Source organism: Tachyglossus aculeatus, chromosome 10 (genome assembly GCF_015852505.1).
Source record: "Tachyglossus aculeatus isolate mTacAcu1 chromosome 10, mTacAcu1.pri, whole genome shotgun sequence".
In the NCBI taxonomy this organism is placed as follows: Eukaryota; Metazoa; Chordata; class Mammalia; order Monotremata; family Tachyglossidae; genus Tachyglossus; species Tachyglossus aculeatus.
This window is the reverse complement of record NC_052075.1, coordinates 52,087,265-52,107,885: the sequence shown is the minus strand read 5'-3', so window position 1 is coordinate 52,107,885 and position 20,621 is coordinate 52,087,265. Positions and strand designations below refer to the sequence as shown.

Genomic DNA, 20,621 nt, shown 5'->3' with positions numbered 1-20,621 from the left:
CAATGGATGTGAGCCAGAGCTTGCGGGAGGAGCTGACCTGTGCCGTCTGCCTGGGCTATTTCACCGAGCCGGTGACCATCGACTGCGGACACAGTTTCTGTCGGAGCTGCCTGGACGGCACCTGGGGGCAGTTGAGGAACTCTCCCCTCACTTGCCCCGAGTGTCGCAGGCCTGTCGAGCCCCGGGATTTCCAGCCCAACGTGCGGCTGGGGAAGCTGGCTGCCATCGCCCGCAAGGCCGGGCCTCGCTCGCTGCTAGGCCGCAGCAGGCCGGGGGACGAGGACCGGGACCCGGAGGAAGGGTGGAGGGGACTATGTGAGAAACACCAGCAGGCCCTGAAGCTGTTCTGCCAGGAGGACGAGGAACCGTTGTGCGTGGCCTGCCTGGGGGAAGGCCAGCACGGCCCTCACTCCGTCAGCCCCCTCCAAGAAGCCGTGGAAGATTGCAAGGTGAGGCGGCGGGTCAGAAAACTTGGGTCGCAACAAAATGACCTCCGTGTTGTTCTTGCAAAGCTGTGTGACTTTGGACAAGTCACTTCTCTGGGCCTCGGTTATCTGTCAGCCCCAAGTGGGACAACCTGCTAACCTTGTATCCATCCCAGCGCTTAGAACACTGCTTGACATCTAGTAAGTGCTTAACAAATACCATTATTACTTTTATTATTGCAGGTGAAGATCGAAGAGACTCTGGCGAAGCTTTGGAAGGAGCTGGAAAAGGCTCAGCAATTTCTGGCTTTGATGAGAACCAAATCTGAGTTGTGGAAGGTAAGTGACTTGCTCTAAGTCCCGGGAGTTCGAGGAGAGGGGCTCCACTCTGCCAAAGCACGGCCCTCTCTGAAAGGTCAAGCATTTCATCATCATCAATCGTATTTATTGAGCGCTTACTGTGTGCAGAGCACTGTACTAAGCGCTTGGGAAGTACTAGTTGGCAACATATAGAGACAGTCCCTACTCACCAGTGGGCTCACAGTCTAAAAGGGGGAGACAGAGAACAAAACCAAACATACTAACAAAATAAAATAAATAGAATAGATATGTACAAGTAAAATAAATAAACAAATAGAGCATTTGTTCAGAGCTTTACACCTGACCGGTGATTTAACGTTGTGTGCATTGATCGAGACCTCTGGGGGAAACCTTCTTCAAAACTGACTGCTCTTTGCCTGTTTTGTTTTTCCAATACCTATCTCTGTAGGAGAAGGTGCAACACCACAACTTGACCATCCAGATGGAATTTGGGAAGATGAGAAACTTCTTAGCCGAGGAGGAGATGCGGCAACTTCGTAGACTGGCGTTGGAGGAGAAGGAGATTCTGCAGAGGTTGGCAGAGAATAAGACACAAGTATCTCAGCAGAGCTACAGCCTGAGGAAGATGATCGGAGAACTGGAGGAGAAATGCGAGAAACCGGATCTGGAGCTGCTGCAGGTGAGGCTGTGGAAAAACGGAGGTTTGGGGGGAACTGGGGGATACTTTGGAGGCAGTGTGGCTTAGTGGAAAGAGCCCGGGCTTGGAAGTCAGAGGTCATGGATTCTAATCCCGGAACCACCACTTATCAGCTGTGAGACTGTGGGCAAGTCACTTCACTTCCCTGTACCTCAGTTACCTCATCTGTAAAATGGGGATTAAGACTGTGAGCCCCATGTGGGACAATCTGATTACCTTGTATCCCCCCAGCGTTTAGAACAGTGCTTGACACAAATGCCATCATCATTACTATTATTATTAGGGACAGGCTTGACAGGGTTCTGAAGGAAGGACGCTCTGCAAAGTCTCCCGCTTTCCTGAAACTTGCATTGGAGTTCGGGGTTGGCAGAGAAAACTGTCAGTTTCAGAGGAGACACAGCCAGGGCTGAGTCTTTGGTGTAGTAATGGTAGTACTTTTTCCTTAACTGAGAAACCCCTCACATCCAAGCCCCTCACCCCTCACCCCTCACATCCAAGCCGTCACCAAAACCTGCCGGTCTCAGCTCCGCAACATTGCCAAGATCCGCCCTTTCCTCTCCATCCAAACCGCTACCCTGCTCATTCAAGCTCTCATCCTATCCCGTCTGGACTACTGCACCAGCCTTCTCTCTGATCTCCCATCCTCGTGTCTCTCTCCACTTCAATCCATACTTCATGCTGCTGCCCGGATTATCTTTGTCCAGAAACGCTCTGGACATATTACTCCCCTCCTCAAAAAACCTCCAATGGCTACCGATCAATCTGCGCATCAGGCAGAAACTCCTCACCCTGGGCTTCAAGGCTGTCCATCCCCTCGCCCCCTCCTACCTCACCTCCCTTCTGTCCTTCTACTGCCCAGCCCGCACCCTCCGCTCCTCCACCACTAATCTCCTCACCGTACCTCCCTCTCGCCTGTCCCGCCATCGACCCCCGGCCCACGTCATCCCCCGGGCCTGGAATGCCCTCCCTCTGCCCATCCGCCAAGCTAGCTCTCTTCCTCCCTTCAAGGCCCTGCTGAGAGCTCACCTCCTCCAGGAGGCCTTCCCAGACTGAGCCCCTTCTTTCCTCTCCCCCTCGTCCCCCTCTCCATCCCCCCGTCTTACCTCCTTCCCTTCCCCACAGCACCTGTATATATGTATATATGGTTGTACATATTTATTACTCTATTTATTTATTTATTTATTTATTTTACTTGTACATTTCTATCCTACTTATTTTATTTTGTTGGTATGTTTGGTTCTGTTCTCTGTCTCCCCCTTTTAGACTGTGAGCCCACTGTTGGGTAGGGACTGTCTCTATGTGATGCCAATTTGTACTTCCCAAGCGCTTAGTACAGTGCTCTGCACATAGTAAGCGCTCAGTAAATACGATTGATTGATTGATTGGTTGATTGATTGATTGAAACGCGGATTCAATACCCTACTTAGACTGTGAGCCCGCGGACTCTATGGAAATACAATCCTTTATTTCTATATTCTCCACACCATTTATGTGCATATTTTCACACTCTGATGCTTCCCCTACCTGCCATTTATTTTACTGTTTACTTACTCTACTGCAATCTCCTGACTGCTTGAAGCAGTGCACTCAGTAAGCGCTCAATAAATGCCATTGCTTGATTGACTGATTCTCATTGCTAATAATATAATAAATGTGGCATTTTGGTCAAGTGCCTACTAATTTCTAAGCGCTGGGGTAGATACAAGTCGAACGCAGTCCCTGTCCCAAACGAGACTCATAGTCTAAGTAGGAAGGAGAACAGGAATTTCATCCCCAATCAGTTTAGGGAAAACGAGGCACAGAGAAGGTAGAAGACTTTTCCAAAGTCACTCCGCAGGAAAGCGATGGAGCCAGGATTAGGCCATGTTTCTTCTCAACCAAGGAACCCAGGGATGCAACACTTACTCTCTATCTCTCTCTTTTCTCCCCATGCAGGACGTGAATACAGTTCTGAACAGGTATGTGTCCATCCCGGATCCTCCTTGGGGGGCTAGCGCTATAGTGTGAGGTCGGAGGGAGGCCCTAATTGGGCTCGTCCTTCTCCTCAGGTCTGAGCCCAAGGAACTGCAAGTACCCCAAGACGTGTCCGTGGAGCTGAGGAGCGTGTGCTACGTGTTCGGGATGAGGGAGATGCTATGTAGATTCCAAGGTAAGAGCAGCCTGGTGGGATGGGACGACTTTAGAACTGGCGTTCAGAAATGCTTTTGCCAGAGAACTGGACAGGGACAACATGTCTGTTGTAGTATACTCTCCCCAGCGCTTAGTTGAGTGCTCTGCACAAAGTAAGCGCTCAAAAAATATGATTGAGAAGGACAGTGGGGACGGGAGGAGTGAATGGAACTTCAAAATATTGCGTTGGAGTACAAGAAACACAGACTTATTTGTTATACTCAGAAAATCCATATTCCAATTTACCTCCCAAATTGACCTCGGGCCCAGATTTGGGGGAGTGGGAGGGGGAGAAGTCATTTTAGCCAGAAATTCCAAAGAGAAGTGCGTTCCACCATCTTGAAGGTTTCAACCTCATCATGATTCCTGGGAGGTCTCTCATCTACCAACTCTGGTGTATTTTTCCAAAAGGAAATCAGGGAGGTAAGTTGGGAGGGCGCAAAATGAGTGCTACGAGTCACTTTCCATCTACCCCATTTGACCTCAACCGTTGTCTTCCCCGCAGTGCCCATGACGTTGGATGAAAACACGGCCCACCCGTGTCTGGTGCTGTCGGATGACCTGCAGAGTGTGAGCTACAGTCCTCAACGGCGGGATCTCCCGGAGAACCCCGAACGATTCGACCGTAGTCCGTTCGTCCTGGGCTCTCAGCGCTTCACCTCCGGGAAATACTTCTGGGAAGTGAAGACCGAACACAACCCCGAGTACATCCTTGGAGTCTGCGAAGAGACGAGGGGCCGCAAGGGAAGCCTCGAGCTGTCTCCTCTACACGGATTTTGGGCGGTGGCATTGAAGGATGGATTTTTTAATTCTTCCAATACTCGTTTCTTCCTGAGGAGTTCCCCCCAAATTGTGGGAATTTACCTGGATTATCACGCCAACGCTGTGTCCTTTTATAATATGACCAACAGATCCCATTTATATACGTACAAGGGCATTCCCTTCTCTGCGCCTCTTCGTCCTCTCTTTGCACCTTGTATCCTAATGGGGGATAAAAGCGCAGGTCCTATCGGCCTTTTCCCGGGGATTAGGGCTTCCTAGGGCTTCCAAGGAGACCACGTTGACTTTCCCAAGGAAGAGTCTCTTTTCTCTCAGTCCCAGGATAAAGGGAGGGGGTTGGGAGGTGGGGAAGGGAGGGGGAGGAGAGGGTTATCATTGTCAAAGTGAGTTTGGGACCAATTAATAAAGCGAATGACTAAATAAATAATCCGTTTGTGTGTGTGTTTCTCTCACAAGTTACTTTCCGTGGGTCTCTCCCTCTAGACTATAAGTTCATTGCGGGCAGGGAAAGTGTCCTAAGTGTCAACTCTCCTAAGCACATAATAACAATGGAAAATAAATTCACAATCTTCTCCCCCAGTTCTGGGGCCCAAAGATAATAATAATGGTATTTATTAAACGCTTACTATGTTCAAAGCACTGTTCTAGTCAAGGACCAGGATAAACAGAGCAGCGGGCATCTCGAATTCGAGAAACCAGGATGCTTGATGGAGTAAATTCCAGTGCTTGCGATAATAATAATGATGACATTTGTTAAGCGCTTACTATGTGCCCAGCACTGTTCTAAACGTTGAGGTAGACAAGGTAGGATACTCAGGTTGTCCCACGCAGGGCTCACAGTCTTAATCCCCATTTTATAGATGGGGTAACTGAGATACAGAGAAGTTAAGTGACTTATCCAAGTGGCTATACTACTAACAACACTTGACCTTGTTAAGTTTCAGCCTTGTTAAGTTTCAGAAAGAAGCAACGTGTTTTATTGTTATTCTATCGTGTCTTGAGCTCATTCAATAAAGTTAATCAAATAATTCAATTATGCATGTATTTTTTTCCATGAATGATGCTAGGCTGGCTCTCTTCAGTACAGTAGAGAAGCAGCGTGGCTTTGGAGTCGGGGGCTTGGGTTCAAATCCCGGCTCCGCCAATTGTCAGCTGTGTGACTTTGGGCAAGTCACTTCACTTCTGTGCCTCAGTTCTGTACCTCATCTGTAAAATGGGGATGAAGACTGTGAGCCCCCCTTGGGACAACCTGATCACCTTGTAACCTCGCCAGCGCTTAGAACAGTGCTTTGCACATAGTAAGCGCTTAATAAATGCCATTATTATTATATTATTATTCAATAACGAACTTCTTTTAATAATGGTAATAATAATCAGAACACACACCTAACTGAGTGCACCAATTCTGAGCGCTTGGAAAATAAGGAAGGAATCTCTGCCCTCAGAGTATTTACAGCGGGAGAGGTAAATTCTCAATCTAGAAGTGGTGGAATCAGAATCAATGAAATCGGGTGATTTATTGCAAAAATAAACAAATGCAGAAGCAGCGTGGTTTAGTGGCAAGAGCAGAGGCTTGGGAGTCGGAGGTCGTGGGTTCTAATCTCGCTTTTGCCGCTTGTCAGCTGTGTGACTTTGGGCGAGTCACTTCACTTCTCTGTGCCTCAGTTACCTCATTTGTAAAATGGGGATGAAGACTGGGAGCCCCACCTGATTAACTTGTATATACCCCAGCGCTTAGAACTTTGCACATAGTAAGCGCTTAACAAAAACCATCTTTGTTATTAAAGAGTTGGTTGGGGAAGGTGGGATTTTGGAGAGCCTTAAGCAATGGGGAAGGATGACCGATTCTCTTAACTCCTTGTAAGAGGAGAAAGTGAACTTCTGCCCTGAAATCAGGATAGTTGGACATGGATCAGGAAATCCATAAGGAACTATGGCTTTTCCCATAAAAAAAAGAAGCAGCGTGGCTCAGTGGAAAGAGCACGGGCTTTGGAGTCAGAGATCATGGGTTCAAATCCCGGCTCTGCCAATTGTCAGCTGTGTGACTTTGGGCAAGGCACTAACTTCTCTGGACCTCAGTTACCTCATCTGTAAAATGGGGATGAAGACTGTGAGCCCCCAGTGGGACAACCTGATCACCTTGTAACCTCCCCAGCGCTTAGAACAGTGCTTTGCACATAGTAAGCGCTTAATAAATGCCATTATTATTATTATTATAAATCTGTCATCTGATTTAAAAACCGAAATAACAAAAACCACCACAACCTCGGAGACCCGTGTCTATCTTGGGAGGCGGTCCGAAGCCCCCAGCACTTAGTGCCTGGAACATAGTAAGTGCTTAACGGATGCCATGAAAATAATTCAACATCTAGCAAATGAGCTGAGAAACCGATCACAGAAGCTTGCTAACCCCCTACTTAGGCCCAACGCCTGCACTCAGCCACTTAGTTCGTAGGTATTTAGCGGGTAATTAAGAGAGGCAGACCACCAAGCGAAAAGTAGATCCAAAATAATTAGATTCCACTCAGTCTGGCCCTCACGGGTCTTTAATAGGTAGAAAGCGTTCCTTCTGTTCTCTGTGGGGGGAAGGAGGGATTGTTTTTTGTGTCAGGGTGGTATGAGAATTCTAGGAATAAATCAGGGATTTTGACCTCTCTTTAAAAATTCATAGTGAGGAGGGAATGTGCCACGTCTTTATTGTGCGTTTACGGTGTGAAGAGTACTGTGTTGAGCGCTTGGGAAAGTACGATTCGACAGAGTGGTAGTATTAAACTGTTCTAGAAAAGTTTAATAATTGTGCCATTTGTTGAGTCTACTATATCTCCAGCACTGTACTAAGCGCTGGAGTAGATGTAGCATAATCAGATCAGCCATAATCCCTATATTACATGGGATTCGCAGTCTAAGAGGGAGGAAGATCATAAGTAGCGTGGCTCAGTGAAAAGAGCCCGGACTTTGGAGTCAGAGGTCATGGGTTCCAATCCCGACTCCGCCAATTGTCAGCTGTGTGACTTTGAACAAGTCACCTCACTTCTCTGTGCCTCAGTTCCCTCATCTGTAAAATAGGGATTAAGACTGTGAGCCCCAAATGGGACAACCTGATTACCTTGCAACCTCCCCAGCGCTTAGAACAGTGTTTTGCGCATAGTAAGCGCTTAATAAATGCCATCATTATTATTATAAATTTCATCCCCATTTTATAGATGCAGAAATTGACACCCGGAGGCTTTAGATGAAGTCACCCAGCGGGCAAGTGGCAGAGTCAGGATTAGATCCTTGGCTCTTAGCTCTTCCCACTAGGCCCACCCTGCTTTCCTAACGTCATCGATTACTTGGCTTTAAAATAGGGATGAAGATTGTGAGCCCCCCGTGGGACAACCTGATCACCTTGTAACCTCCCAGCGCTTAGAGCAGTGCTTTACACACAGTAAGCGCTTAATAAATGCTATTTTTATTATTATTATTATTATAAATCTGTCAGCTGATTAAAAACCCTAAATAACAAAAACCACCACAACCTCGGAGACCCTTAGCAATCAGTCAATCCTACTGTGTGCAGAGCACTGTACTAAGCGCTTGGGAAGTACAAGTTGTCAACAACTTATCTATCTATCCTTATCTTTTAGACTGTGAGCCCACTGTTGGGTAGGGACTGTCTCTATATGTTGCCAACTTTTACTTCCCAAGCGCTTAGCACAGTGCTCTGCACAAAGCAAGCGCTCAATAAATACGATTGATTGATTGATTGATTATCTATCTTGGGAGGCGGACCGAAGCCCCCAGCACTTAAAATAATGCCTGGACTATAGTGAGCGCTTAACGAATGCCATGAAAAAAATTCAACATCTAACAAATGAGCGGAGAAACTCATTCCACTAGGCCCACCCTGCTTTCCTAAAGTCATCGATTACTTGGCTTTAGTAGGTGTGAACTCCCACCCTCAGGTGTCGTGTTCTTAGCTCATTCGGGCGTTTTAACAAGTTTCCGAGGCTGAGTGGCAAAGCATACCTTGCATCAGAGAGATGATTGAGTAGGAGGGAGGGGCAAAGAGGAGGGGAGGGATGGGCAGGACTATTTAAAAGCCCCCCCCCACTAGCTCTCCCTCGCCTTCCTGCAGCTTTCGAGGAGGTAAGAACCTGAGTTGGGAACCCCTGGTAGAGACCCCCTGACGGATGACTCGCTAATCAGAACCGACTCGTGTGAGTTTTCCCCTAGGCATTTAAAAAATTAATATCAGGCCTGCTTTTGTATTTATTGGACGCTTAGTGTGTGCAGAACACTGTACTAAGCGCGTGGGAGGGCACAGTCTTTTAGACTGTGAGCCCACTGTTGGGTAGGGACTGTCTCTATATGTTGCCAATTTGTACTTCCCAAGCGCTTAGTACAGTGCTCTGCACATAGTAAGCGCTCAATAAATACGATTGATGATGATGATGATAAAACAATATAACAGAATTGGTGGACATGTTCCCTGCTCACAACTGTATAGTTTACAGTCTAGAGGGGGAAACAGACAGTAATACAAAGAAATTACAGATACGTACATAGGTTGCGCGGCTGAGGGAAGGGTGAATAAGAATATCTCCATCTTATAGATGAGGAAACTGAGGCCCAGAGAAGTAAAGCGACTTCCCCAAGGTAACCCAGCAGATAAATGGCGGAGTTGGGATTAGAACCCAGGTCCCAGACATGCGATCTCTCTACGAGGACACGCTGCTTCTGAATATTGATTTTTTCCCATTGATAATGATTTTAGATTTTACTACAAAACCATAGAAGACACTACCTTTGAGACACTTGTACTCACCTTATTATTACCAAGCAGTGTGGCTCAGTGGAAAAGAGCACTGGCTTTGGAGTCAGAAGTCATGGGTTCAAATCCCAGCTCTGCCAATTGTCAGCTGGGTGACTTTGGGCAAGTCACTTCACTTCTCTGGGCCTCAGTTCCCTCATCTGTAAAATGGGGATGAAGACTGTGAGCCTCCTGTGGGACAACCTGATCAGCTTGTAACCTCCCTAGCGCTTAGAACAGTGCTTTGCACATAGTAAGCGCTTAATAAATGCCATCATTATTATTATCCAAACTGGGTAGGACAGAGAGGGATTATCCAGCAGCACGTTGTAGTGTGTAGAGCATGGGCCTGGGAATCGGAAGGTCATGGGTTCTAATTCCAGCTCCCCCATTTACCTGCTATGTGACCTTAGGCAAGTCACTTCACTTCTCTGTGCCTCAATTACCTTACTTGTAAAAGGGGGACTGAGACTGAGCCCCACATGGGACAGGAACTAGGTCCGACTCGATTAACTTGTACCCACCCCAGTGTTTGCCTGGGACATAGTAAACGCTTAACAGATACCATCATTATTGTTATTTTATATTGATAATAACTTAAAGTTTACAAAACCCATAAAAGAGTTCTATTTCGGACTCTCCTTATTACTACCCAAACTGGGTGGGCTAGTTCATTCATTCAATAGTATTTATTGAGCGCTTACTGTGTGCAGAGCACTAAGCACTTGAAAAGTACAATTCAGCAACAGAAAGACAATCCCGGCCCACAGTGTGCTCGCAGTCTAGAAGGGGGGAGAGAGACATCAAAACAAGTAAACAGACATCAAAAGCATCAGTGCAAATAAGCAGAATGATAGAAATGTACACATCAAAACAAGTCAACAGGCTTTAATTATAAATAAATAGAATTATAGATATGTACAGTGCTGTGCATAGGGGAATAATCGTTTAGGAGTCCCCCTGCGAACAACTTCAGACTTTTCTCCGGGGCCTAATGATGCTTCTGCTTGGATTCTGTTTAGGAGGAGGTCAATCGTGTTCCTTATCACTTCGTTCGACCCTTTTTTTTTTTGGCTTTGATCGTCTTAGCCCATGGATATGGCAGACCTGTCTCAAAGTCTTAGGGAAGAGTTGACGTGCGCGATCTGTCTGGAATACTTCATGTCCCCAGTAACTATTGACTGCGGACACAGCTTCTGCCAGGTCTGCCTCAACCAAACGTGGGAAGAGACGGACGGGCCTCTTTCTTGTCCAGAATGCAAGGAAATCATGGTCCACAGAGACTTCAAGCCCAATCACAGGCTGGGGAAGCTAGCCAGGTTATCGAGGCAGCTCCACCTCCACTCGGGTTCAAGTTTTAGGGAAGAAACCCGCTGCGAAAGACACCACCAGGTCCTGAAACTCTTCTGCAGCGAAGAACAGATTCCCATCTGCGTGGCTTGTAGTCAATCCAGGGAACACACGACGCATAGGATAGCTCCCATAAAGGAGGCCGCCCAGGAAATTAAGGTGAGAAATCAAGGTGTTTGGCTCTTAGGATTGGGTGCTTCTGGGACCTTTGCGGAATAACGGAGCGATTACCCCCGGTAGAATCGGCAGGGAGGCCCAGTGGATACAGCGCGGCCCTGGAAGTCAGAAGGCCTCGGCTCCTCCACTTATCCGTGGCATGACCTTGGGCAAGTAACTCAGTAACCTCATCTGGAAAATGGGGATTAATAATAATAATAACAATGGCATTTAATACCCGGCTCCTCCACTTATCCGTGGTGTGACCTTGGGCAAGTAACTCAGTAACCTCATCTGGAAAATGGGGATTAATAATAATAATAATAATAATGGCATTTAATCCCCGGCTCCTCCACTTAACCGTGGCGTGACCTTGGGCAAGTAACTCAGTAACCTCATCTGGAAAATGGGGATTAATAATAATAATAACAATGGTATTTAATACCCGGCTCCTCCACTTATCCGTGGCGTGACCTTGGGCAAGTAACTCAGTAACCTCATCTGGAAAATGGGGATTAATAATAATAATAATAATAATGGCATTTAATCCCGGGCTCCTCCATTTATCCGTGGTGTGACCTTGGGCAAGTAACTCAGTAACCTCATCTGGAAAATTGGGATTAATAATAATAATAATGGCATTTAATCCCCGGCTCCTCCACTTATCCGTGGCGTGACCTTGGGCAAGTAACTCAGTAACCTCATCTGGAAAATGGGGATTAATAATAATAATAATAATGGCATTTAATCCCCGGCTCCTCCATTTATCCGTGGCGTGACCTTGGGCAAGTAACTCAGTAACCTCATCTGGAAAATGGGGATTAATAATAATAATAATGGCATTTAATCCCCGGCTCCTCCATTTATCCGTGGTGTGACCTTGGGCAAGTAACTCAGTAACCTCATCTGGAAAATGGGGATTAATAATAATAATAATGGCATTTAATCCCCGGCTCCTCCACTTATCTGTGGTGTGACCTTGGGCAAGTAACTCAGTAACCTCATCTGGAAAATGGGGATTAATAATAATAATAATAATAATGGCATTTATTAAGCACTTACTATGTGCAAAGCACTGTTGTAAGCGCTGGGGAGGATCCAAGGTGATCAGGTTGTCCCACTTGGGGCTCACAGTCTTAATCCCCATTTTACAGATGAGGTAACTGAGGTACAGGGAAGTGAAGTGACTTGCCCAAAGTCACACAGCTGACAATTGGTGGAGTCGGGATTTGAACCCATGACCTCTGACTCCAAAACCCGGGCTCTTTCCACTGAGCCACGCTGCTTCTCTAAGACTGAGTGCCATGTAAGACAGGGATTGTGTCCAACCCTATTTGCTTGTATTCACCCCCAGCGCTTAGTACAGTGTCTGGCACATAGTTAAGCGCTTCACGAATATTTATTACACCAGATTCCTGCCCACAATTAACTTACAGATTTCTTCTGCAGGAGGAGCTGCAAAGCACCCTGGAGAGTTTGTGGAACTATTTGGAGGAAGTTCAGAAATTCCTAATCCAGGAGCGGAGTAAATTTCAATTGTGCACGGTACGTGTTCACCTTCCATCCCCCTGTGGTTTGATGCGAGGGAGATGCAGTTCGTTCACTACTCGTTTCTTCTTCACCCTTTTGGGACAAGCACTTGTTTATGGGTTTTTTTAATGGTACATGTTAAGTACTTACCATGTACTAAGCTCTGAGATTATTTACTATTCTATTTATTTTATTTTGTTAATATGTTTTGTTTTGTTGTCAGTCTACCCCTTCTAGATTGTAAGCCCGCTGTTGGGTAGGGACCGTCTCTATATGTTGCCAATTTGTACTTTCCAAGGGCTTAGTACAGTGCTCTGCACACAGTAAGCGCTCAATAAATACGATTGAATGAATGTTGCCAACTTGTACTTTCCAAGCGCTTAGTACAGTGCTCTGCACACAGTAAGTGCTCAATAAATACGATTGAATGAATGAATGAATACAAGGTTATCAGGTTGGGCAGTCTCTGTCCCACATGGGTCTTAATCGGAGGAAAGAGGATTTAATCCCCATTTTACAGATGAGGTAACTGAGGTCCAGAGAAGTGAAATGACTTGCTCCACCACTGGTCTGCTGTGTGACCGTGGGTAAGTCGTCCGTGGCTCAGTGGAAAGAGCTCGGGCTTTGGAGTCAGAGGTCATGGGTTCAAACCCCGGCTCTGCCAATTGTCAGCTGTGTGACTTTGGGCAAGTCACTTCACTTCTCTGTGCCTCAGTTACCTCATCTGTAAAATGGGGATTAAGACTGTGAGCCCTCTGTGGGACAACTTGATCACCTTGTAACTTCCCCAGCGCTTAGAACAGTGCTTTGCACATAGTAAGCACTTAATAAATGCCATTATTATTATTATCCTCATTAATAGTTATTGAGTGATTACCGTGTGCAGAACACTGAAACAAGTGAACACACTTCACCTTTCTGCCTCAATACCCTCATCTGCAAAATTCGGTACCTCTTCTCCCTTCTACTTAAGCTGTGAGTGTTATGTCAGAACTTCATCTTTTACGAAAATCAAGGGAAGCAGCGTGGCTCAGTGGAAAGAGGATGGGCTTTGGAGTGAGAGGTCATGGGTTCAAATCCCAGCTCTGCCAATTGTCAGCTGTGTGACTTTGGGCAAGTCACTTCACTTCTCTGTGCCTCAGTTCTCTCATCTGTAAAATGGGGATTAAGATTGTGAGCCCCCCGTGGGACAACCTGATCACCTTGTAACAGTGCTTTGCATATAGTAAGCACTTAATAAATGCCATTATTATTATTATCTACCCCAACGCCTAGTACAGTATTTGACATATAGTTTAACTATTATTATTATTATCTTTCTATGAAGCAGTCAGGATTAAAACCCAAGACCTCTGGTTAAAAACCCAGGAGCCCACACTACTTCCCGCCACGAGTTAAACAGCAGGCCCTTTGGCTCACAAACACCTGAGAAGTAGCGTTCCCTAGTGGATAGAGCCCGGACCTGCGAGTCAGCAGGACCTGGGTTCTAATCCTGACTCCACCACTTGTCTGCTGTGTGACCTTGGGCAAGCCCCTTCATTTCTCTGTCTCGGTAGCATCATCTTGAAAACAGGGATTTATTCATTCAATCGTATTTACTGAGCGCTTACTGTTTGCAGAGCACTGTACTAAGTACTGGATTAAATACGATTGAATGAATTAAGACTGTGAGCCCCAATGTGGGGCATGGACTGTGGCCAACCTTTCATTCATTCATTCAACCGTATTTACTGAGTGTGCAAAGCACAGTACTGAGCGCTTGGAATGTTCAATTCGGCAACAGAGACAATCTCTACCCAACAATAATAATAATGGCATTTGTTAAGCGCTTACTACATGCAAAGCACTGTTCTAAGCGCTGACAATGAGCTCCTAGTCTAGAAGGAGGGAAACACAAAACAAAACAAGTAGAAGGGCATCAATAGCATCAATATAAATAAATAGAGAAACAGCGTGGCTCAGTGGAAAAGAGCACGGGCTTTGGAGTCAGAGGTCATGGGTTCAAATGCCGGCTCTGCCAATTGTCAGCTGGGTGACTTTGGGCAAGACACTTAACTTCTCTGTGCCTCTGTTACCTCATTTGTAAAATGGGGATTAATACTGTGAGCCCCTTGTGGGGCAATTTGATCACCTTGTAACCTCCCCAGTGCTGAGAACAGTGCTTTGCACATAGTAAGTGCTTAATAAATGCCATTATTATTATTGTAGATGGAACTATCATCACTACTCGTTTTTTCTTCACCCTTTTGGGACAACCGTTTGTTTATGGGGGTTTTTTTAATGGTACATGTCAAGTACTTACCATGTACTAAGCGCTGAGGTAGATACAAGTTTATCAGGTCGGACAGTCTCTGTCACATCATTAATAAAATAAAAAGAATAATAAGTATGTGCATATATACACAAGTGCTGTAGGGCGGGGAGAGGGGTAGAGCAGAGGGAGGGAATAAGGGTGATGGGGACAGGAGGAGCAGAGGAAAAGAGGGGCTATGGGAAGGCTTCCTGGAGGGGATGAGCTGATTCACTTAGTACAAGGTAAGTACTTACCAAACGACATAAACACGTGTTTCAGCAGGACATGGTGGCGAGCCGGAAACATGGGATCAGGGTGGAATTTGAGAAGATGCGGCGCTTCCTGGTGGAGGAGGAAAAGTTCCACGTGTGGCTGCTCACACTGGAAGAGAAGAGGCTGTTGCAGAAGCTGGGGGAAAGCGAGGCTCGGGCCTGTCGGCTGAGCTCCTCCCTGAGACAACAGATAACGGAGTTGGAGGAGGAGTGCGAGAAACCAGACATCGACCTGCTGCGGGTCAGACCGATTTGGAGGGACCTCTGGGAAACAGACATGGGGGGAAAGAAGGGGACTGACTGCCTTCCCTTTAATAATAATATTGGTATTTAAGCACTTACTATGTGCCAAGCACTCTTCTAAGCACTGGGGTAAATACAGGTTAATCAGATTGTCCCACGTGGAGCTCACAGCCTCAATCCCCATTTTACAGATGAGGGAACTGAGGCACCGAGAAGTTAAGTGACTTGCCCAAAGTCCCACAGCTGACAATTGGCGGAGCCGGCGTTTGAACCCATGGTCTCTGACTCCGGAGCCCGAGCTCTTTCCACGGAACCACGGACGACTTGCCCAGGGTCACACAGGAGACCAGTGGTGGAGCAAGTCATTTCACTTCTCTGGGCCTCAGTTACCTCATCTGTAAAATGGGGATTAAATCCTCTTTCCTCTGATTAAGACCCATATGGGACAGAGACTGTCCAACCTGATAAACTTGTATTCATTCATTCATTCATTCATTCATTCAATCGTACTTATTGAGCGCTTACTGTGTGCAGAGCACTGTACTAAGTGCTTGGAAAGTACAAGTTGGCAACATTCATTCATTCATATTTATTGAGCGCTTACTGTGTGCAGAGCACTGTACTAAGCGCTTGAAAGTGCAAGTTGGCAACATAGAGAGACGGGCCCTACCCGACAGTGGGCTCACAGTCTAGAAGGGAGAGACAGACAACAAAACAAAACCCACGATCTCTGACTCCTAAACTCGGGCTCTTTCCACTAAGCCACGCTGCTTCTCTTATCCCCTTTCAGTCAATCATATTCTCGAGCTCTTTCTATGTGCAGAGCACTGTACTAAGTGCTTGGGAGATTACAATAGAATAGTTGGTAGACACTCCCTGACCACAACGTGTTTACAGTCTAGAGGGGGAGATAGACACTAATATAAATACATTACAGATAGGTACATAGCCATCTGTAGTCACTGAACGCTTACGGTGTGCACAGCACTGTGCTAAGCTCTTGGGAGAGTACAATTCAACAGGAGTTTCTAGTCCAGTGGGAAAGACATTCGTTTTAAATAAAATCTAGATATGGTCCTTGTGCAGAGGGCAGGGTGAATATCAGGGCAAAGAAGAGGGAATAGGGGAATTAAGGGCTTTGTCGGGGACGGGTTGTTTGAAGGAGATTCCCATTCATTTAATCGAATTTATTGAGCATTTACTCTGTGCACAGCAATGTATTAAGTGCTTTGCAGAATACAGTTACATTCCCTTCCCACAACGAGCTTACAGTCTCGCCAGCAATCCCCGTGGATTGAGCCCCACGTGGGACAACCTTGTAACCTCCCCAGCGCTTAGAAGAGTGCTTTGCACATAGTAAGAGCTTAACAAATACCAACATTATTATTGGTATTGAGCCTCGACTTTTCTGTTTTCACAGTCTCCAGGCTCCATTTCTACTGGGTTCAAATAAATTTGGTATTTACTAATGGCTATTGGCAGGACACTGGGGGAGAAGCTTATATATATTGAATCGATGAGTGACATAATTTTCCTTTTTCCCTGCAGGATGGAAGGAGCCTATTGAACCGGTACTGTTCCGTTGAAGACAAGTCTATACTGAGTTTCTTTTGAGTTGTGTGTGTGTGGGTGTACACAAGACAACTGGGATACACAATACCTCTCCTGCCTTCTGAAGTGTAGAATTTGTACTCCAATTAGGGAAGCATTCGTCAAGCACTTAGCGTAGTCTAATGGAAAGAGCACGGGCCTGGTTGTAGATTAGTGGTTTAGAAGGGGCACTTGTCTCCTCGGGATATGTTTAACAATGGTATTTGTTAAGCGTTTACTACGTCAATTAACATATTAAGCGCTGGGGGCTAGAGACAAGATAACGGTATTTGTTAAGCGCTTTACTAGGGGCCAGGCACCGTTCTAAGCCTTAGATACAAAGTGGTTGGGACAGGGACTGTGTCCAACCCACGTGGGGCTTTCAATCTTAATCCCCATTTTCCAGATGAGAGAATTGAGGCACAGTGAAGTGACTTGTCCAAAGTCACACAGAAGACAAGTCGCAGATTAGATTAGAACCCAGATCCATTGCTCTTTCCACCAGGCCACACTGCTCAGGTCCCATATTGGGGGGAACAGGTCTTGAATCCCCATTTTGCAGATGAGCATAAGTGACTGGCTCCATCATTTATGTGTTGTGTGCCCTGGGGTAAGTTGCTTTTCTAGGCCTCAGTTAAATCATCTGTAAAATGGGGATTAAATCCTCTTCCCTCCGAATTAAGACTGTGGGACAAGGCTGGGATTAGCCCTAAATAACTGGGAAGAGGATTCAAGCGTACAAGAGACGCAGGGCCGGAAAATAGGTTGGGGAGATGTCAGGGATAGGATTTCTTATTATTTTTATTTAAATGGAGTGTAGATCTGTCGGATCTGAACTGGGGAGGAAGTTCCAGCCAGGATAGAGGGCGTGAGCGGTGACGGTGATGAAAAGTAGATTGAAGCAGTGAGTAGGTTGATGTTAGTGGAGTAAAGTGTGCGGATGTGGGAAAGGGCTATGTGGAGGAGAGAGGTGAGCCTTGAAGACGATGGTGACTAACTAGGGGAATTTTCTCCTAGGATTGAACCCGTGATTCTGCAGATGCCCGAGGCCGTGTCTCTGGATCTGAGGAGTGCGTGCCGTGTCCTGGGGATGAGAGAAATGCTCAGCAGATTCCAAGGTCAGAGCACGGTGCTTGATTAATGATGATAGCATTTATTAAGCGCTTACTATGTGCAAAGCACTGTTGTAAGCGCTGGGGAGGTTACAAGGTAATCAGGTTGTCCCACCGGGGGCTCACAGTCTTCATCCCCATTTCACAGATGAGGTAACTGAGGCACAAAGAAGTCAAGTGACTTGCCCAAAGTAACACAGCTGGCAATTGGGGGAGCCAGGATTAAACCCATAACCTCTGAATCCAAAGACCGGGCTCTTTCCACTAAGCCACACTGCTTCTTCTTCTGCTTGGTTGATACCGGAGATCACTTATTTTGTCTCCCTAGAGAAGAGTTTGTCCTTCGCAAGAACGTTTTAGAGACCATAGTTTGAGGCTCATTATCATTGAGCCTGAAAGGATGAGGGGGGTGAACTGGCATTTAATTCCGAAATCCACACAAGTAGTGGCCCTTTGCCCTCCACATTCATTCATTCAATCTTTTTTAGTCAGGCACACTGAGCGACCCTGAATATCCAGGTGTCTCATCAATCTTGAACATATGATCACTCAGCGTGGCCTAGTGAATAGAGCCTGGGAGTCAAAAGGACATGGGTTCTAATCCCAGATCCACCGCTAGTCTGCTGTGTGATCTTGGGCAAGTCACTTCACTTCTGGGCCTCAATTCCCTCATCTGTAAAATGGCGATTAATACAATGAACCCCACATGGGACAAGGACTGTGTCCCACCCAATTTGCTTGTTTCTACCCCAGCTCTTAGTACAGGGCCTCGCACTTAGTAAGTGCTTAACAGACGTCATCATTATTGTTCTTTTTATTATTATTATAATTATTAACTCGGTTTGTAACATGGGCAACAGAATTCTCCAGGCCTTGCGGACTATGTCTTCTGGCTTGGCACATAATAAGCGCTTAACAAATGCAATCGTTATTATTCTCGATTCCCATCCCTGGAACTGAGAGTGACTCTCTCTCTCTCTCTCTCTCTCTCTCTCTCTCTCTCTCTCTCTCTCTCTCTCTCTCTCTCTCTCACAGTGAATGTAACTCTGGATCTGAACACAGCTAATCCTAGGCTGGTCATCTCTGAGGACCGGAGGAGCGTGGCTCTTGCAGTCCCCAAGCAGGAACACAATTCCGAGAACTCCAGCGGCCAGCCCTTCGTTCTGGGTTCCACGACCCTTTTCTCGGGAAACCATTACTGGGAAGTGGAAGTGGGTCGCCTGGCTGCGTGGGCTCTGGGTGTATGTACGGCCTCTGTGAAACAAAGGGAGACAACCGTGGTGTCACCTGCATGTGGATTCTGGGTCATCAGCCGGGAGAATACAGACACATATACGGCTTTATCTTCTCCAGAGACACCGCTCATGCTGAGAAGTCTGCCCCGCAAAGTGGGGATTTTCCTGGAGTATGCAGCGGGGAATGTCTCGTTCTACAACATCACTGACAGATCCCACATTTTCAACTTCTCCTCATGTTCCTTTTCTGGGCCTGTCAGACCTTATTTTAGCATTCTGCCCACCCGAGATGGTGGTCAAGGCATGTCTCTGACCATCACGCCGGTGGACTTGTGCCGGTGAAGACCTGAAGGTGGCTAATTAATTCTGAAGAATCCAGGGTTTTCTGGATCCCTCGTGCTCAAAAATATCCTCTCCTTGCCTCTTTACCACAAGCTCCTCACTCTGCCTTCCTGCCTTCTATTTTGGAAGAAAGTGGGGAGAGGAAAGGCACTTCAGGATGCCTCGTGGTATCTCATCCATAGCTCTATTAGGAACTACTTTACCCTTTATCTCTGCCTCTTGTCCTATTTTTCCATTTAATAAACTGGAGGTTTTCCTACCTGGTAATGTGCATTTCCTTCAACTCCTATCAAATTGGATGCAATGTAGGGGAATGGTGAAAAGTCGCGTGCTTTAATAATCATAGTAATAATAATGATGGTGCTTATTAAGTGCTCACTATGTGCAAAGCATCGAACCCTTGCTGTGTGCAGATCACTGGACTGAGAGGACAATAAAGTTGGTTAATTTACTCCAGAAGCGATAAGGAGTCAAGTCTATCAACCTCAGTTCTGCTCATTCAGAAGTGCGGAAGTTGTCAAACTCCTTCGGAAATTGTACCATTGTGATCTAAAGGGGTCAGTAACCTCATCCTTGAACAAGCCCCACTTCAGGCTCACTTGCCCATATGCTAGCCTCCATTTCCCCCTTCCCTAAACAATATCCATCCCCCTTGGGGAATTCCATCCTGGAACCTGGAGGGAATGGGGGAGAGAGAGCCTCAAAATCTGGAGCCATCAACTCTCTGTCTGGGCTGGTCATCCAGGCAACAACACTGGAGTCTCATGGGATCACTAGGCCTCGATTTCTAAACCACCGCACACTTTGAAATTACCCCTTACTCTTAATTAGTCGAAATTACTCTTAGTTACCCCTGTTGGCTTCCCCTCAGAAGTCTCAGTAGGATGTAATGTGGCGACGTTCGGTTTCCTCCATACTCAGCTGAATTTTATTATAGCATGGTCAGTTGTAGCAGCGGAACACGAAGGCCATGAGAAGCAGCATGGCTCAGTGGACTTGGGAGTCGGATGTCATGGGTTCTAATTCCAGCTCCGCCGCTTGTCAGCTGTGTGACTTTGGGCAAGTCACTTTTCACTCATTCATTCAATCATATTTATTGAGTGCTTACTGTGTGCAGAGCACCGTACCAAATACTTGGAAAGTACAATTCAGCTACTGATAGAGACAATCCCTACCCAACAACGGGCTAGAAGGGGGAAAACAGACAACAAAACAAAACAATTAGGCATTGATAGCATCTAATTCTATAAATAGAATTATAGATATATACACATCATTAATAAAATAAACAGAATAGTAAATATGTACATATAT

At 46.3% G+C, this 20,621-nt stretch overlaps 2 protein-coding genes across 2 annotated transcripts; both read left to right on the top strand.

Moving 5' to 3' along the window:
• The first annotated feature begins 2 nt into the window (after positions 1–2).
• On the top strand, positions 3–8,561 carry LOC119932898 (E3 ubiquitin-protein ligase TRIM11-like). Its single transcript, XM_038752025.1, has 6 exons — positions 3–449; positions 1,195–1,425; positions 3,379–3,401; positions 3,492–3,592; positions 4,118–4,538; positions 8,510–8,561. Exons 1-6 carry the CDS (start codon positions 3–5, stop codon positions 8,559–8,561), a joined length of 1,275 nt encoding a protein of 424 aa, XP_038607953.1.
• A 1,715-nt stretch (positions 8,562–10,276) lies between these two features.
• Positions 10,277–19,307, top strand: LOC119932897 (E3 ubiquitin-protein ligase TRIM11-like). Its single transcript, XM_038752024.1, has 6 exons — positions 10,277–10,693; positions 12,140–12,235; positions 14,796–15,026; positions 16,577–16,599; positions 17,636–17,736; positions 18,763–19,307. Exons 1-6 carry the CDS (start codon positions 10,277–10,279, stop codon positions 19,305–19,307), a joined length of 1,413 nt encoding a protein of 470 aa, XP_038607952.1.
• The last annotated feature ends 1,314 nt before the right edge of the window (positions 19,308–20,621 follow it).

Excerpts from the sequence above, each read along its gene's own strand:
- LOC119932898 (XM_038752025.1), top strand. The coding sequence starts at position 3 with ATGGATGTGAGCCAGAGCTTGCGGGAGGAGCTGACCTGTGCCGTCTGC. Across the intron at positions 1,426-3,378 it reads CGGATCTGGAGCTGCTGCAG|GACGTGAATACAGTTCTGAA; the intron begins GTGAGGCTGTGG and ends CTCCCCATGCAG. Across the intron at positions 4,539-8,509 it reads AACAGATCCCATTTATATAC|CTTTCGAGGAGGTAAGAACC; the intron begins GTACAAGGGCAT and ends GCCTTCCTGCAG.
- LOC119932897 (XM_038752024.1), top strand. The coding sequence starts at position 10,277 with ATGGATATGGCAGACCTGTCTCAAAGTCTTAGGGAAGAGTTGACGTGC. Across the intron at positions 12,236-14,795 it reads GTAAATTTCAATTGTGCACG|GACATGGTGGCGAGCCGGAA; the intron begins GTACGTGTTCAC and ends GTGTTTCAGCAG. Across the intron at positions 15,027-16,576 it reads CAGACATCGACCTGCTGCGG|GATGGAAGGAGCCTATTGAA; the intron begins GTCAGACCGATT and ends TTTTCCCTGCAG.